This window comes from Artibeus jamaicensis, unplaced genomic scaffold, assembly GCF_021234435.1.
Source record: "Artibeus jamaicensis isolate MK-2021 breed Jamaican fruit bat unplaced genomic scaffold, CSHL_Jam_final contig_558, whole genome shotgun sequence".
In the NCBI taxonomy this organism is placed as follows: domain Eukaryota; kingdom Metazoa; phylum Chordata; class Mammalia; order Chiroptera; family Phyllostomidae; genus Artibeus; species Artibeus jamaicensis.
Genome location: NW_026521886.1, coordinates 3,015,251 through 3,034,293, shown reverse-complemented (window position 1 = coordinate 3,034,293; position 19,043 = coordinate 3,015,251). Strand labels below are relative to the sequence as shown.

Here is a 19,043-nt window from a genome sequence, read left to right as displayed (position 1 = left end):
AATGAATGGATCAAAAAATTATTGTACATTTACAAATGGAATACTATGCAGCAGAGAGAAAGGAGCTCCTGATGTTTGTGACAGCATGGGTGGAACTGGAGAGCATTATGCTAAGTGAAATAAGCCAGGAGGTAAAAGACAAATACCATATGATCTCACCTTTAAGTAGAACCTAATCAAACAAACAACAAAACTTATCCAAAGACATTGAAATTAAGAACAAACTGACAGTAACCAGAGGGGAGGTGGGAGGAGATAACGGGGGGAAAAGGTGAAGGGTTTACAAGAACAATTATTAAGGACAAATGGACAAAAACAGGAGGGGGTGGAAACAGGAGGAAGGTGAGGAAGGCTGGGGTGGTGGGGAGGGGTGGGGGGAAAAGGCAGAAAACTGTGCTTGAGCAACAATAAAAATCAAAGTATTTAATTTTTAAAAAGTAAATGAATGAATCAAAAAAAATGATGGTACATTTACACAATGCAATACTATGCAGCAGAAAGAAAGAAGGAACTCCTATCCTTTGCAACAGCATGGATGGAACTAGAAAGCATTATGTTAAGTGAAATATGTCAGGTGGTGAGGGAAAAATACTGTATGATCTCACCTTTAACTGGAACCAATCAACAAAAGGAAAAAGCAAGCAAAATATAACCAGAGACACTGACATTAAGAACAAGTTGACAGACTTCCGCCAAGATGGAGGCATAGGTGGAGAAGCTGTGCTTCCTCACACAACCAAGTTTAGAGACAACTAAATAATAGCAACAAAAAACACAGCCAGAACACAGAAAATTGAACTTTTCGGAAGTCTGATAACAACAAATTCTTCAGCCTGACGGGTAAGAGGGGTGAAATCAGCAGCTGGCAGAGCGGGGTAGCACAGGAAAACTCGGTCAGACGAACTCAGGCATGCGGAATCTAGGCGCAGGGTTGGACCTAGTGAGCAACCCAGCAAGCGACCTCGGGGAAACAGCGAGGGAGCAGGGCTGCGGGTTGACTGTGGTCGTGCATTCATGTGTGGATAGACAAGTGAGGGAGTGGGCGATTGGACGAGAGCCAGCAGCCCCAGCGGCAATCGCAGCGGAGGGAGCCACCATTTCCCGCTCTAACCCCGCCTCCACATACAGCATCATAATCCAGCGACCTAAGTGGCCCTGCCCCAGTGAACAACCTAAGGTTCTGCTTTTCACCCAGTGGCCCAAAACAGCAGAGGGGGCCGCCATTTCCCCACTCTGACCCTGCCTCCACATACAGAGTCACAACCCAGCGACCTGGGAGTCCAAGGCTCTGTTCCTCAGACTTAACAGGCGCAAACAGACCAAAAATGGCTCAAGAAGATCTCAAAGCCCCAGAGCCTATAAATCTAAGCGATGAAGAAATAGCAAAACTCTCAGACACACAGTTTAAAACACTGGTCATCAGGATCCTCACAGAACTGGTTGATGATAGCCACAAAGTAGACAAACATATGAAGGCGAAACTAATTGAAATGAATGGAATTACACAGGAAACCAATAGCGATGAAAAGGAAACTGGGACTCAAATCAATGGAGTGGACCAGAAGAAAGCAAATAATGGCCAAACAGAAAAGAGTCAAGAAGCAAGAATTCAAAAAAATGCGGAGAGTCTTAGGAACCTCCAGGAAATCTTTAAGTGCTCCAACATCCGAATTATAGGGGTACCAGAAGGGGGAAAGGAACAGCCACCAGTGGAAACCTTATTTGAAAAAATAATAAAGGAGAATTTCCCCAATCTGGCAAAGGAAATAGACTTCTAGGAAATCCAAGAAGCTCAGAGAGTCCCAAAGAAGTTGGACCCAAGAAGAAACACACCAAGGCACATCATAATTACATTAGCCAAGATTAAAATGAAGGAGAGAATCCTAGAAGCAGCAAGAGATAAGGGGACAGTCACCTACAAAGGAGTCCCCATCAGACTGTCAGCAGATTTCTCAAAAGAGACCTTACAGGCAAGAAGGGGCTGGAAAGAGGTATTCCAAGTCATGAAATCCAAAGACCTACAACCAAGATTGCTCTATCCAGCAAAACTTTCATTTAGAATGGAAGGACAGATAAAGTGCTTCTCAGATAAGATCAAATTCAAGGAGTTCATCATCACCAAGCCCTTATTATATGAAATGCTGAAGGGACTTATCTAAGAAAAAGAAGTTTAAAAAATATGAACAGTGAAAGGACAGCAAACTCACAGTTATTAACAACCACACCTAAAACAAAAGCAAACTAAGGGGACAGCTAGGTCAGGAGTGGAAACATAGCAATGAAGATCTCAAGGAGGGTTAGCAACAGGGGAGTGGGAGGAGGAGAAGGGGGGAGAAGGTACAGAAAATAAGTAGCATAGACGGTAGATAGAAAATACATGTGGGGAGCAAGAATAGTATGGGAAATATAGAATCTAAACAACTTGAGACACATGGTCATAAACTAAAGGGGGGGGTTATGGTGGGGATGGGGGGTAGGGTAGAGGGGAATGAAGGGAGGGAATAGAACAACTGTAACAATATAATCAATAAAAAATAAATTTAAAAATATAAATAAATAAATAAAAAGAAGTTGAAAACTTTCAAAAAAAAAAGAACAAGTTGACAGTAACCAGAGGGGAGGTGGGAGTGAATAATGAGGGGAAAGGGGAGAGGGTTTTCAGGAACAACTATAAAGGACACATGGACAAAACCAAGGGTAGGTGGAATCAGGGGAAGGAGGTGGGGATGGCCAGGGGGGTAGAGATGGGGAGTAAATGCAGACAGCTGTACTTGAACAACAATAAAATAATTAAAAAAAAAAAAAGAAAATAGATAAAGGGAGGTTAAGAATAGTATAGGAAAAGGAGAAGCCAAATAACTTACATGTATGACCCATGGACATGAACTAATGATGGGGGACAGAATGTGGGTGGGAGGCAGTGTGCAGGGCTGAGAGGAATTAAGGGGGAGAAACAGGACAGGTGTAATAGCATAATCAGTAAAACATATTTAAAAAATAAAGTTACTGGGGAAAAATAAAGTAATTGTTGATAGATTTAAAAAATCACTGACTTGCACACTTCAAAAAGATGAGTTATATCTCAATAAAGCTATTACTGATATTAAAAAAAAAAAAAATCTAGCCTTGGCTGGTGGAGCACAGTGGATGGAGCACAGGCCTGAGAACCGAAAGGTCACTTATTCAATTCCTGGTCAAGGCCCATGCCTCAGTTGTGAGCCAGGTCCTGTGTGTGTGTATGGCATGTGAGAGAGGCAAGCAAAGAATGTTTCTCTCACACATCAATGTTTCCTTCCCTTTCCCCCTTCCTGTCTCTAAAAATAAATAAATAAAATCTTAAATTTTTTTTTTTTTAAATCTATGAGGGAAGAAAAAAATGCCCTTTGGATTAGTTTCTCTGTATCTTTCTAAATATTCATTGTGAGTGCTAATGATGATACCTTTTCTGTCTTTATTTGGGGGAAGTAGATAAAGTATGGCTGTCTCTGGCTTGTTCTCTGACACCGCTGCCACTCATAGAATCCATCTGCTAAAACAACACAGCGTCTCCCTTTTCCTAGAGGCACCTGAGGGAAAATGTGAGCAAGATATGGTCTTAGTGACAGAATCATGTTTCATGGACTTGAGTTAAAATCTTAAGTTTACCAATGTGTAACCTTGAAGCAGTTATTTCCTTTCTCTACACCTCACTTTTCATATGTATAAAGTCACCACTCACACAGATGTTGAAAAGATTAAATAATGTACACAACAGCAACAGCTCTCTAACAAATAGGCACTTGCTGTAGCTAGTCTCCAAAGTTGGCTCCCCAATTAGCCATGCATCCAAATATTCATATCCCATGTAGTTCCCTCCCACACTGATTTAGGGCTGGGCAAACAGAATACTGTACAACTGATGCTATGTGACTTCCAAGGTAGGTCACAAAGCCTTGCAGCTTCTGCCCTGCTTTGTGGATCATGTGCTTTGGGGAAGCCACATGCCATGTAAAAAGGGTGACTACCCTGACAACCACAGCTAGGCATGTGGAAAGGATACCTGTTGCTCTACCCATCCCAGCTGGGGTATCAGACATGTGGGTAAAGAAGCCATCTTAGACATTCAGCCCCAGCTGTCATCTGATTATAACTATACAAGAACTTCCAAGTGAAAACTGTCCACTTGAGATCAGTTAACTCACAGAATATAAGAAATGATATAATATAAATAGTTGACTTGTTTTAAACCATTAAATTTTGGCATGGTTTGTTACACAGTAATAAATAAAACAGCACTCAACATGAACAACAAGGAACATACTTTGGGACCCTAAGGGAGGTTCCCAAGAGAGCTTTATTTTATTTTTCAGGTATGTAAGGCACTAAAAGCTCTGTTTAAAAAAAGAGCAGAAAAGGTCTTTTCCCTAGATAAGCTACCTACCTTGAAGGACGGTTTCTCCATTATAGTATCACTACGGCAGTTGCTAGTGTTGAATTGCAGTTTGGAAGGATCACCTTCTTTGAACCAAGATGGGACCAAGCCCCATCGCATGGGAGCAATGACACGCTCAGATGAGTCTGCACTCTGCCAGAAAAAGGTTAAGATCCAGTGAGGAAATCATAATGAAACTTAAAAAAACAAATTTAGCACATACATTACATTACTATTAGTATCAAATACAAAAAATAGAATATTAAAAGGAAAAATTCTACTTGAAAACAAGTTTAGTGACATCACTATGTAACTTGTGTTCTTTAACAATCATATTAATCACAATATTACTCATATTCTTCTTGGGTGGAGTAGGGGATACAAAGAGGTTTTGTTATTGCAAACATTTAATTGGTGCCTACTAAGGGAGCAACATAGAGCTAGGCTCTGTACTTTATATGGTACCAGCTCTCCAGAGGCATATAGTATAGACAAGCTTAATACAATGAGGTACAAGCTGTGATTAAGGGATATGGGGACATGCGGAAGAATGCTTAGCCTCCATGGGCTTATACTATAACATGTTAGCCCACATAGACACAAAAATAGTAGGCTAAGGGACATATAAGTGGTACATTCAGCGAATGTGTTAGCAGTTCTGTGGAGAGTAGTCTGTGAGGGATGGAATGGAGAAGTATCAGCTCCTAAGAAGGGGCCAAAGTGGCAGGGATAGGATAAGATGGTTCTTTTTTTTTTTTTTTTTTTTTTTATTTCTTTAGAGGGGAAGAGAAGGAGAGAGGGAGAGAAACATCAATGTTTGGTTGCCTTTTGTGTGTCCCCTGCTGGGAACTGGCCTGCAGGGGACTGGCCTGCAACCCAGACATGTGCCCAGACTGGGAATCGAACCGTGATCGTGTGGTTTGCAGGCCCGCACTCAATCCACTGAGCTATACCAGCCAGGGCCAGGATAAGATGGTTCTTGAATAGACCCCACAAACTGTACAGAGATGGAGGAAAGACCAGATATGAAATGATATAAGAAGCCATATCAAGAATATGCAGGAAGTAGTTTTATGCACAAAAGCAAGTGTGAGGATACTATTTTTAGGAGGGCCTGCTTACAAGATTGGCTTTCAGTTAGCATCTGGAAAATAAGATTTTGAGTGTTCCCACCTTTCTCTTACTGATAAGAATGGTTTACTGTGACTAATTTGTCTGTGCAAATAATGAGGTTTATGCTGAACACCCTCTTTCCTTCTGGGATTCTGGAATTTTAGTACTTGCTAAGCAGAGAGTGCTTATGTGACCAGCCCCCCAAAAAAACCTGGGGCCATGAGTTTCTAATGGGTTTCCCATGGGCACAAAAACTGCACGCATTGTATTTTTCATTGCTAGAGAAGCAATGTACTTAGTTGTTCCTTCACAAGAGGAGAACATAAGGAAGCATGTACATGAAATTTTCCAGATTTCTACTTGTGTCTTTTCCCCTTACTGATTTTGTTGTGTATCCTTTCACCATAATAAAGCTTAGTCACTAAATCCCTTATAGGTTGAGTCCTTCTAGTGAATCTCCAAACATGAGGGTAGTCTCGGGGTCACCCAACACATGGTTGTTAAACTTTATTGTTCACATTTGTCCCTTGAGAATTTGATGATATCTACAGATTAGACTGCACAAACAGACTATTCTGCATGACACAGTACACTATGGTTTAGGAGAAACCAGTAGTGGAGAGTGCATTCGGGGGTGTTACTACAATAGTTTAGGGATCTGGTGATAAGGATATAGTAGCTCTGGTTACAGTAGTAAGAATAAGAGACATCTAGTCCTGGCTGGTGTGGCTCAGTGGATTGAGTGCCAGCCTGTGAACCAGTGGGTCACCAATTTGATCCCAGTCAGGTCACATGCCTGGGTTGCGGGCCAGGTCCCCAGTTGGGGGTATGCAAGAGGCAACCAGACATCAATGTTTGTCTCCCTCTCTTTCTCCCTCCCTTATCTTTTCTCTAAAAGTAAATAAATAACAATAAAAAAGACATCCAAAAGATAAAAAAATAAAATTATAGTGCAATTGTAAAAAGGAAACAAGGATGATTAAGTTTTCAGGCCCAGAGGACTGAAATAATGATGGCACTACTGAACAAAAAATCTGAAGGATTTGACTTGGGGAAAGATCATGTTTTGACTTTCTGATAATAGTAGCAAGACTGTGGCAGTTTACGGAAATGGTCAATAAATCTTTACCATTTTCCTCATGAGGGCTGGGGTCTATGTGATTTGCAGAATGTGGTAAAGTGACACTGATTTCTAAGGCTAAGTCAGAAAAAATTTTTCAGCTTCCTCCTTATTTGCTCAGATTACTTTTAGAACTCTGAGCTGCCATGTAAGAAATCTACCTAACCTAGACTGCCATGGTGTAAAAAAGCCCAGGCTTCATGGAGAGGCCACATGTAGGTACTCTGGTCAACAGCCCAGGTTAAGAGCCAACACCAACTGTCAGATAAGTGACTTAAGATGCTTCTAGATCAGATATTGGCAAACTTTTCTATAAAAGGCTAGATATTAAATACTTTGCGGGCAGTCTCTGTTGTAACTGCTGTTATAGGGACAAAGCATACAGAGACAATAGATAAATAAAAGGATATTGCTGTAACCAATAAAATTTCATTTAGAAAAATGGTCAGAGGGCCCTAGTTCTCTGACTCCTGCTCTAGATGATTCTAGCCCCAGATGCCAAGTCTTTTTGGCTGAGACCCCAGACTTCAGGGAAGAGACAAACCATATCTGTAATGTTTGTCTTAATTCTTCATTAATGAACATAATAAATGTTATTTTAAGTCACTAGAATAAAATCCAAGTAGAGCTGTTTACCATGTCCAAAAGTGTGTGGATTTAAAGCTTAGGAGACACGCAGCATAGTAGAGAGAACGGGTCACCAAACTTCATCTGTAATGGGCCAGATAGTAAATATTTTTGGCTTTGTGAGTTGATATAGTCTCTGCTGCAATGACTCAAGCACTGAACTCTGCCACCACTTGTAGCATGAAAGAAGCCAAAGAACAAATGAATGAGTGTGGTTGTGTTCTAAGAAGACTTTATTTACAAAAACCGGAAGTGGGTCAGATTTGGTGTGAGGGCTGTAGTTTGCCAACCTCTGGTATAGAGGGAAAAAATAAGGCCTTTGTAGGATCCTGCTTCAAAAAACCCTTCACTGCTACTTATGAAGTGTGACTAGTTTCAACTTCCTAGATCCTCAACTTTTCTTTTCTGTCAAAATAGGGTGAATAATACCTACCCTGCAGAATCATTAAAATGTGTGGCATGGATTCCTTCCCCCAATTCTGGGCACCCCTCTGCATACCTATCAGCTGTCTATCACCTCTTCCCCCTATTTGTGTTTTTCTCTCTTAATAGAAAATTGGGGAGCCCCTATTCAACCCTGAATCTGTCCCTCTCATAAATTCTCCCCATCCTAGAAGGAGCTCTCAGGCCTAGGGTAGGTGCAGGGTGATTCGACTTTTGTATTGGAAGGATGTGACTTCCTCTTGAACAGTACAGTAAACATACTTGAAAACTACTACGAATAAAGTTTTGTTTTAAAAAAAACTTGTGGCATGCAATATGGATACAAATTGTAGTTTAGTATTTTTAGAATTATAAAGGTAGCTGATAAAGCCATTAGTATAAAGTTTCTTAGGGAGTAAATCGAACACAGAATTTAACCTGGGGATACAAAAAGAAAAAAGGAGAAATGAAGAAAAAAGTAGAGTCCAAGAAGAAGTACTTAGAAAGGAAATAGTAGAATGAGAAAAGTCAAGAAAGGAATCATCAGTAGTGATGTCTCAGAAGGGCATCTCTTTGGTTGCTCTTGGTAAGATCCCGTCCAATTTCTTTCAAAATCTTGCCTGTTTTAGTCAATCCCCTTTCTATACACATATATGTACAACACACAGTCCATTGTCATTATTCACAATAGGTTCTACAATGGTGCTGCAAACAATGAATTAGTGAATACTGAACTTTCGCTTTTAGGGGAAATAGAGGAAATACAGGACTAGTTTCCCATGAACCTATGGTGACAATATTTTCATCAACTAATTAATATGTCACCTTGTTTTATTTCTATTTGTTTAAAGACACTTTATTTCATATATACTGTTGATTCATTAATGTTGAATTAATGACCAACAGCACAGTAAATCATGCTGGAATGAAGATTATCTAACACATGTATTTTCTCTGTAAGGCATATTATAAGCTTCTTACACTTGGGAATACCAGTCAGCAAGCACTTCAGGGCTATGCTTGAGAACAGTTGTGTGTTTTTTTTTGGGGGGGGGGGGATTTTAAACAGTGAAATCTCTAATGCGAAAAAGTGACACTAAATAGATGGCAAAAAGAATACTTCTTTATAATGTAACAGCTGAAACAAGATGGTAGAACTTCCTCTTTTTTTTTTTTTGGTTTGTTTTTAAAGAGCTTTGTCTAATTCAGTTGGACATGTGTATATCAGGTGACTCACCACCTGTATTATCCATGAATGAACAGGAGTATTATTTTAGGAGTATTATTTTGGAGGTTACAAATACATTTAGCAAGTAGGCAAATTTGCAAAAACAGAATCTATAAATGAGGATCAACTCTGTGTGTGTGTGTGTGTGTGTGTGTGTGTGTTTCATTTTTAAAGACAGGCAGCCTAGGTATGTGTGGACAATGAGAAAGAAGACACTAACTAAGTAGGGCTCCAGATGGCTAAATGGGGTCAAATTTAAAACAGAGCCTACCAGCCATTTCTATACAGGAGACTATCATGCCAACTTCACTTTAGGGAGAAGCCTGCACTAACCTGCCTGCTTCCTGCACAGAACTGCTTGCTGGCACTGTGTTTCTACCTTCTGAGCCAGCCCTTATAAATGAATTCCAGGGATCTTATTTCAACCAATAAGACTGAGGCATTCCCTATCCAATCAGAGCTGTGCAGCTATATTCCCATCAGCTTCTTCACCCACCAACCAGAGCAGCTTCATTCTGACCAATCAGGACAGTGGCTTTTGGACCAAAATGTGAGAATTTGGTATTCTCATTTGCATGAGGACAGATCAACCAGGGACCAGTAGCAGGGACTTCTGTCTACATAAGTTAGCTCCCCTCTGGCTCTGAGAGCCACTTTTCTTTTCTACAAAAGACTGAAAACTGTGTTACTCTTCCTAGAGCTGACACACCAAAGAAACACTGAAGATATCTTGCTGTAGCGAAGCAGAACAGACAAGTGAAGAGCAGAGCTGTCTACTTGGAGAGGGGCCTGGCCTCAAGGCCACCAAATAGCCATGTTATTTCCACAACTGTGCTGTGTCATAGTTGGGCCATTTGCACTGAATAAAATTTTCTTCTTCACTACACCCCAAGTTGGAGATTCCTGTTGGTGTTGAATTGACACCACTGACTTTGGGTTGACAGCTGTATGCCAAAAGAAAAAAAAATTACAGTAATATGTGTGCAGGATAACTAAGAAAAAGAAAACCCTGGAAATGTAAAAGGACAAAACTCCAAGTATTAATCTCATCAGGGATAGGAGGAAGAAGAATGAATGTGTGAAAACACAGAGCCTTAGGCCCTAACCCTAACCCTCTCTTCCAGAATCAAATGGGCCTTCTAAGCAGAAGGGACCCTTGCCCAAAGCAGAAATTAGAAGAAAAAAAATTATATATATATAAATGATCTCACATCAGAAATTTGTAAGACAATACTTTTACATCTAAGGTTCTTAACAAGGGGCAATTCTGACATCCACCCAGTCTACCACTATCACAATCAAAACCTGGGGCAGGTGGGAAGGGGTGGTGTGCAAACCTAGTGGGTATATTTGGCAATATCAGGAGATGTTTTTTATTATTATAACCAGGACAATGCTACTGGCATGTAGTGGGTAGAGGCCAGTGATACTGATAAACATGTTACAATACACAGGACAGCTTCCCACAGCAAAGAATTATCCCACACAAAATGTCAACAGTGGTAAGGTTGAGAAATCCTACTCTTACAAATTCCAGTGATTACCTTTAACTTGAATGTGTTCACTGGACAATTGTAAATCAAACCTAAATGTGACGCTGCCCTCTACTGGGAACACTCAATAAAAAGTGGCTGCAAAGCCAAAATACTGAAAATATTGCTCAGTATTAGTCATCTTTTCCTCTATCTTTTTGAATTGTGACCAGATGAGCTGGTAGCTCTGGGGTAGATAAATGAAAAAGGAAGTGATTTGCAAACCAGTGGTTTCAAATGTAAATGTTGCAATCTATACATATGTGCTGGCCGTTGATAATACGGGTTAAATAAATGGCTGAAATGGTTCTAATTTTGCTTCATTTTTTAAAGTATACTTTATTGATTAAGCTACTATAGTTGTCCCATTTTTTTCCCTCCTCTTTATCTCCATTAGCCCTTCAGCCCCCTCTCACAGCATTCCCCCCGCCACCCCAGTTCATGTTGATGGGTCATACATATTAAGTTCTTTGGCTTCTCCATTTCCTATAATATTCTTGACCTCCTCCTGTCTATTTTGTACCTATCATTTATGCTTTTTATTTCCTTTTCCCCCATTCTCCTCCTTCCCTCTCCCTGCTGATAACCCTCCATTTGATCTCCTTTTCTGTGATTCTGTTCCTGTCTAGTTTTAGTTTTTGTTTTTTAGGTTCAGTTGATAGTTATGAGTTTGATGTCGTTTTTGCTGTTCATAGTTTTGATCTTCTTTTTCTTAGATAAGACCCTTTAACATTTCACAGACTAAGGACTTGGTGATGGTGAACTCCTTTAATTGACCTTATCTGGGTAAAGCACTTTATCTACCCTTCCATTCTAAATGATAGCTTTGGTGGATAGAGTAATCTTGGATGTAGGTCCTTGCCTTTCATGATGTGAAATACTTCAGGATTCTGAATACTTCTTTCCAGCCCCTTCTTGCTCACAAGTTTCCTTTTGAGAAATCAGCTCACAGTCTTATGGGAATTCCTTTGTAGGTAACTGTTTCTTTTTCTCTTGCTGCTTTTATGATTCTTTCCTTATCTTTAATCTTTGACCATTTAATTATGATATGTCTTGGTGTGTTACTCTTTGGGTCCAAATTCTTTCGGACTCTATGAACTTTCTGGACTTCCATGTCTATTTCCTTCACCAGATTAGGGAAGTTTTCCTTCATTATTTGTTCAAATAAGTTTTTAATTTCTTGTTCATGTTCTTCTCCTTCTGGAACCCCTAGAGTTGTCCAGGAGATTCTTAAGCCTCTCATTTTTAAAAATTCTTATTTCCTCATTTTTCCTATTGAATGTTTATTTCTTTCTGCTGGTTCGAATCTTTGATTTGAGTCTTGGTTTCCTTCCTGTCAGTGTTGGTTTTCTGCATATTTTTATTTCACTTTGTATAGCCTTCACTCCTTCTTCGATTTTGCAACCATACTCAACCATTTCTGCATGTATCCTGATTACTGGTGTTTTGAACTCTGTAACTGATAGGCTGGCTATCTCCTCATCACTTAGTTCTTTTTCCGGAGTTTTGACCTGTTATTTCATTTGGGCCATATTTCTTTTTCTTTGTGCACCTGTTACATTGTAAGGGGCAGAGACTTAGGTATACTCCAGAATAGGGCAACCCACTTTGCTTTGTTGTAGTGCTGTATATGTCAGAGAGGGAATAATGCTACTTGCTTGGCTCTTGCCCCAGCTTTCAGTCACTTCCCCTGCTACCCATAACCAAACTGGGCCCCTCTGGTGCTGATTCCTGGGTGGATGGGTTTGTGTGCATTCTAGGACCCTGTGGATCCCTACAATGGATTCTCTTGTGAGACTGGGAGCCTCTCCCACCACTGCAAACCCCACAGGGTTTTACAGCCAGATGTTTTGAGACTTTATTTGGAATCTTGGGTTGCGCAGTCTGTCTCGCTCCCCTGTTGTTTCTTCCAGTTTATCCACAAATGAATGTGGACCGCCTGCTCCACCAGCCACCACCTTGCCCACCTGGTCAGCCAGCTGCTTCCCTTGCTGCATGTCCTCTCTGCCCTAGCTGCCTATCTCCATCCCTCCTACCAGTCTGGATGAATTCCTTGGTTATTGGACTTCCATACAGTCCAATTTTCTGCAGGTTCTGGTTTTTTCTTTTTAAATGGTTGTTATCCTTCTTTTGGTTATGCAAGAAGCAAAGTATATCTACCTATGCCTCCATCTTGGCTGGAAGTTTAATTTTGCTTTATAATTTACAGGTTTGAGAAAAAAATGAAACCAACTATTTATTAAAATTATGAAACCCTAGAAATCTTAATAAAATTTATTAAAGATGTAGAGTCATCATACCCATCAATCAGTAAATTCATACCCCTGACAGAAAAGGAGGGTTATACTTGCCAGGGGCTCCACCTTCCCCATTCCTAGTTCTGGGAAACATCCACTTGAGTGGGAACACTGGTCTGGACCTCAGTCCCAGCTCTACCCATCACAGATTGGGTAACCTATGACAAGTAACAATCTTTCTATTCTTCTGCCTTTACATCTGTTAGACAAATTAATCTTCCAGCTAACATTCATTGTATAATTCTAAAGAGGTGGTATGAAAAGAACAAAGGCTAAATGAGAATATTTCATAAACTTACTCCTTCTCTCTTTTTACTTCAAGTTATACCTTCTTTTGAAACATGTTTTACTGTTTCCTTTCCCAGTCAAGGTTCCCTTTGATATTACCTTTATTTTGATTATCCTCTCATTAAAAAAAAAAGCTTTCTTAAATGGCTTAAGAATAAACTATTTTATGTAAATAGCTTCATTTACCAAAAAGGTTAATGTTATTTGTTTACTTCAAAATAATGTGGGCCCTGTAATGTAGAAATGAGTCTTTTTTGACAACCATATTATCACAAGAGTTCTGAAGAGTATGTAGCTGTGGTATAATCAGCTTTATAAAGTGACTTAAGCATTATGGATCAAAAAGAATAAAAATCCAGCATAGAAACAATCATGTTTTTAAAAACATACCAAGGATATTTATGTAATATATAAATTTTTAAAAAGATACGGAGAAACTACTAAATTCTGAAGTTAAACATTTTTATCACATGCATTCTTCTAATAAAAATAAAGCAAAGAACCAAAACATGATTATATATTGGTCACTCCAACACTACTACAGTGGTGAAAGCAATTAAACAGAATGAACACAATTAAACTTCAGATAACCACACGAAATACATCTATTTCTAACTTTAGTAAAAGATAAACATAGAAAGATTAAAAATACAAGCAGAAAGAATAGTAACTTCAGTGGTCAAGAAACATTAAAGGTATTTTAGATGAGCTGGTCTTAATTCTGCCTTAGGTCTAGAGATTCTAATTCAGCACAACTGGTAAGAGACATGGAAATCTTTTTCTTTTTTAAAAGATACTCAAATGACCCTGATGATCACTGAGGTTGCAAAGGTGCTGTCTTAAAAAATGTATTCAGATACAAGGGTTATATAAATTTGACGTGCATCATGGGTATAATGTCTATAAAGAAGGTATTTAAATTGAGCCTGAAGAATACTGAATTATCTTGCAAGATAAGAAGATATCAATAAAACTCATTTCAATGAGGCCCAGGGTGGTCTCAACCGGGGGTCAAGTAAGGACTGTTTTTCGATGTATCTCAGAGGCCAAGCATACACACCAAATCAAATATAACACAGGTTTGAACTGCATGGCTCCATTTACATGCGGATTTGTTTTTCAATAAACATTGTAAATGTACTTGCCTTATGATTTTCTTAGAAACATTTTCTTTTCTATAGCTTACTATATTGTAAGAATATAGTTTATAATACACACAACATGGAAAATATGTGTTAATCTAGTTTGTGTTATTGGTGAGGCTTTTTCAGTCAAGTGCAGGCTATTAGTAAAATTTTTGGAGAGTCAAAAGTTGTTACATGTAGATTTTCAGACTTGCAGGAGTGCGGGGATTATTAGTTTCCCTACCCAGCCTCCCCTTCCCACATTGTTTAAGGATCATTGTTTAAGGGTTATCTAGCAGAAGTAGAAAATCACGAAGTGCCAGGCAGATAAAGTGATTACCTTCTCAAAGTGCATTCGAGACAGCAGCACTGGGCTATTTGATTGAGGACTGTTGTTGTAAGAGGGGCAGTACTTGTCAGGATGTCTCCACTCTGGAAGCCGCTGTTGGCCCTGACGATCCTGATAGGCACATGCTCTTGTGAGAACATCTCTAGGTAAATGGCAGGATGTTCGCCCACACATTCTTCAACGCGGCCCCTCACAACCTTCAGATTGCAAAACATTAGGAAAAGATTTGAGCTACTAGCTCCTTCCTCTGGGTGACTCGTTTTGTCCATATTGTCTCGTCCTTACTCCCCCTTTCCTTCTGTCCTCTCCTGGGATTAATTAGAGCCTCATACAAAGCGAGCACCAGCTAATCCTGATGAGGGCAACCAGATGCCACCCCTGGGTACTGTCTAAACTTAGCCTCTTTCTTGTCTGTCGTGGCTCTCTGCCTCCAGTACTAGGGACCCCTAGGCCACAACACCCCACCTTCGGAGCAAGTCTCGGCATCAAGGTGGCCCGAAGGCCACCCTCTGGCGTGACGTGGGCCATCCGCGCCAGGGCTAAGGTCCCGCCCTTGGCCCTACCCCACCTCCCCACTTCGGAGTCCACCGGCCTCCAGAGTCGCCTCACCACCCACCTCAGCCCTGGCCCCAGTCGGCCGCCAGTGTCGCCTCACCCCCACCTCTGCCAGAACCAGTAGTGCACACCACCTCACTCTAACTCAGCCTGGTTACCCCTGGGGTCTCACCTTTATTTCGGCCCTGCGGGCAGGCAGCGTCACTCACCGTTCCTACACACTGCAAGCCGCACTCCTGGCCCCGCCCCAGCGACGTAGCCTAGCCCCGCCTCCAAGGAGAGGGTGGTTCCCTTAATGTTCCTAATGCCGGGCACTTCCGGCTTCTTTCCCTCTCCCAGCTCGACGAGGGAAAGTGGTCCCTGGGATCTCAATTTTCTCTAAGTGCTTCAGGGGACCAGGGTTGTCTTCGCTCACTCCTTGATACTAGGGTCTTGGAGCTCCACTTTCCTCCACATTCGTCTGCCCACCCTCCACCCCTGTGGGGTTAACTGCCCTTCTACAGCAAAGCGAATAGGGCTAGGGAAGAATCTGCAAGGGCAAGGCTCGTTGCAAGGACGCTGGCAGAGATGCTAAATAACTGTAGGTCACCAGGTCATGGTAAGGGTGAAATCAGAAAACATTTTACTTCACAGTCGTATGAACTATCTCATAGTTTGGGGCAAATATTGGAGACCATCAGAAACATTTTCATGAATTAAACGTTACTTTAACTTCAGTGGGCACCAGAATGAGCCCTCTCAAGGGCCTCACCATTCACCCCCTTACCCATCATGGTCTCTAAGAATGAGGCGTGGATTGTTTTAAAACAGCATTTTACTTATTTTTAGAGAGGGAAATATAAACGTGTTGCTGCCTCTCGAACATCTATGCCCCCCAGGCATATATGGCCTGACTGGGAAATGAACTGGCAACTCCTTGGCTTGCAAGCCCACTTTATTACACCAGCCATGGCATGACGCCTGGATTTTTAAAAATGGGCTTTATAGCTGTATTTCAGCCACAGTGTTGGTAAAACCACCTGTCTTGAGTTTACAAATGCACCTGAGGTGGCTTCTGAGCCTGCTTCCTTGGGGTATAAAACAGGGACTTCTGCATCTGGAGCAAATGCTGTTCCCTTCTGTGCATTCCCTGAATTGGACCAAAGCAGGAACAGGCAAATTCCCACACACATTCTACTTCAGACCAGATGGTGATGGACCCTCAACCTATCATCTTTCACCTCATATTTGTAAAAATGCAAGAATGCATGCACTCGCTAAGCCTGTCAGCTGGTGTCATTCCCTCAGCAAACCTGCACTGCTCCTGTTCCTGCATGTGGGGCTTGGACAGAGTAGGAGAGGGTCCTGCCTCACAGCAACCCTTTGGCTGCTATGGATGTACAGGGGATAGGTGTTCTTGGATGTGGGGAGGCCAAAAGGGGAAGGCGGAGACCCTAAACATGAGTCTGCGTAAGTAAGTCATTTAGTAAATACATGCTGATTTATTTATAGGGATAAGATGGTTTCTCTGAGGATAACTTCGAGATGCGAGCTCTTTATTAACTTGTGATGTCCTTCCCTGGCAGGTAGGGCAGCAAGTTTTAATAGAAGCCAAAATTATACTTAAAAAAAAAAAAAGTTACCCCCTAACAGTCCTGGGGTAAAGGTTAAATTAAAAATGATTACTTATTGTTTTTTAATACAGAGGCTTAGGAAGGAGTTTCTACTGGGTACAGGAGGAAGGTCTGAATTCTGCATATTGTGTGTGTAGGGGGAAGGGTAGGAGTAGTATCTATGCAGGGTGGCCTCAGCCCACAGATGCCAAGATGATGTCTACTGGCAGCTCCTCTGAACTTCTGGCAGTCACCTGCATCGTAACTGTGTCCAAAAGCAGCAGCCGGGAGCGCACCAGGATGTCATGACCACCCCGGAATACACCTAGAAGGGAAGAGAGAAGTACAGGTGTATAAGGCAGAAGGCGGCTGCAGAGGTTATGCTTAAGTGGCATTTGCAGCAACTAATCAGGGCAGCTCTGGGGTAGTGAAGTGGAAAGTGGGCCTGGGAACAGGAAAACTGGGCTAAAATCTGAGTGTGAGGCCTTGCACAAGTCACTTAACCTCTCTAGGCTTTAGTATCTTCAACAAGTGGAAGAGATAATACTAATCATATTCTAAGCTTCGGCCAAAGATTAAATGAATTAAGGGACATAAAAGGGGTTCCCTGCTATCACAGAGCCTCTCACACATGTTGGCTGAATCTAAGAGCACAGATGAAGGGACAGCCCCACCATGATCAAACCACAGAGCAGGTGTCAGCAGGACCCAGGGGACTGGGTTGCTTCACTGTGGCCAGAAACATGGGTTTAGGGACTGTTGAGCTGGGCACTGAAGCAGAGCTACCTCCCAACCCTGTTTATAAACACTCAAAAAAAAAATCTATTTCCTTTTGTTCATCATTGTAAATGTGATAATTGTATCCACCCCTAAAACAGTCATTATCTCTTAGAGGAACATACAGATACAAAAGATTTACATATACAATGCTATATTTGTAATTTGCTTTGAAAAAAACCTGGCAAGGACAATGAGTAGGGCTAGAGATGCTATAGCTGTTAAAGCCAGAAGATGAGGACATGGGGGGTTCATTGTACTATTCAATTTTTTTTTTAACTATTTACTTTTTTTTTTATTGATTATGCTGTTACAGTTGTTCTATTCCCCCCTTCATTCCCCTCCACCCTACCCCCCATCCCCACCATCACCCCCCTTTAGTTTATGACCATGTGTCTCAAGTCCTTTAGATTCTATATTTCCCATGCTATTCTTGCCCCCCCATCTATTTTCTATCTACTGTCTATGCTACTTATTTCCTGTACCTTCTCCCCCCTTCTCCTCCTCCCACTCCCCTGTTGCTAACCCTCCTTGAGATCTTCATTTCTATGTTTCCACTCCTGATCTAGCTGTCCTTTTAGTTTGCTTTCATTTTAGGTGTGGTTGTTAATAACTGTGAGTTTGTTGTCCTTTCACTGTTCATGTTTCTTTAACTTCTTTTTCTTAGATAAGTCCCTTTAACATTTCATATAATAAGGGCTTGGTGATGATGAACTCCTTGAATTTGATCTTATCTGAGAAGCACCTTATCTGTCCTTCCATTTTAAATGAAAGTTTTGCTGGATAGAGCAATCTTGGTTGTAGGTCTTTGGATTTCATGACTTGGAATACCTCTTTCCAGCCCCTTCTTGCCTGTAAGGTCTCTGTTGAGAAATCCGCTGACAGTCTGATGGGGACTCCTTTGTAGGTGACTGTCCCCTTAGCTCTTGCTGCTTCTAGGATTCTCTCCTTCATTTTAATCTTGGCTAATGTAATTACGATGTGCCTTGGTGTGTTCCTTCTTGGGTCCAACCTCTTTGGTACTCTCTGAGCTTCCTGGATTTCCTGGAAGTCTATTTCCTTTGCCAGATTGGGGAAATTCTCCTTTATTATTTGTGCAAATAAGTTTTCCACTGGTGGCTGTGCCTTTCCCCCTTCTGGTACCCCTATAATTCGGATGTTGGAGCGTTTAAAGATGTCCTGGAGGTTCCTAAGACTCTCCTCATTTCTTTGAATTCTTGCTTCTTGACTCTTTTCTGTTTGGCCATTATTTGCTTTCTTCTGGTCCACTCCATTGATTTGAGTCCCAGTTTCCTTTTCATTGCTATTGGTGTCCTGTGCAACTCCATTCATTTCAATGAGTTTCGCCTTCATATATTTGTCTAATTTGTCCGTATAATCAACCAGTTCTGTGAGGATCCTGATCACCAATTTTTTAAACTGTGCGTCTGTGAGTTTTGCTATTTCTTCATCGCTTAGATTTATTGGCTCTGGGGCTCTGAGATCCTCCTGCGCCATTCTTGGTCTGTTCGGGCCCTTTAAGTGTGAGAAGCGGCGGCTTGGATTCCCAGGTCGCTGGGTTGTGACGCTGTATGTCGGGGTGTGGCCAGAGCGGGGAAATGGCGACC

General features: G+C 41.3%; 2 protein-coding genes across 8 annotated transcripts in view; both read right to left on the bottom strand.

Moving 5' to 3' along the window:
* Positions 1 to 15,311, bottom strand: part of HMCES (5-hydroxymethylcytosine binding, ES cell specific) — a 33,133-nt gene extending 17,822 nt beyond the window's left edge. For 3 of the 7 annotated variants that reach the window (XM_037131661.2, XM_037131664.2, XM_037131666.2), the window contains exons 1-4: positions 15,240 to 15,311; positions 14,504 to 14,709; positions 4,421 to 4,564; positions 3,441 to 3,566 (exon numbers count right to left, since the gene is read on the bottom strand). In XM_037131661.2, coding sequence (XP_036987556.2) covers positions 3,441 to 3,566; positions 4,421 to 4,564; positions 14,504 to 14,686 — 453 coding nt within the window. In that variant the 5' untranslated portion in view covers positions 14,687 to 14,709; positions 15,240 to 15,311. Of the gene's footprint in view, positions 1 to 3,440; positions 3,567 to 4,420; positions 4,565 to 14,503; positions 14,710 to 14,977; positions 14,999 to 15,239 lie in introns of those variants that run through there. The other 4 variants (XM_037131665.2, XM_037131667.2, XM_037131662.2 and 1 more) reach the window with 3 other exon arrangements.
* A 1,214-nt stretch (positions 15,312 to 16,525) lies between these two features.
* The window catches only part of COPG1 (COPI coat complex subunit gamma 1), a 30,715-nt gene continuing 28,197 nt past the window's right edge, over positions 16,526 to 19,043 (bottom strand). The window contains exon 24 of the mRNA XM_037131668.2: positions 16,526 to 16,984. Within this exon, the coding sequence (XP_036987563.1) occupies positions 16,854 to 16,984 (131 nt within the window). The 3' untranslated portion in view covers positions 16,526 to 16,853. The remainder of the gene's footprint in view (positions 16,985 to 19,043) is intronic.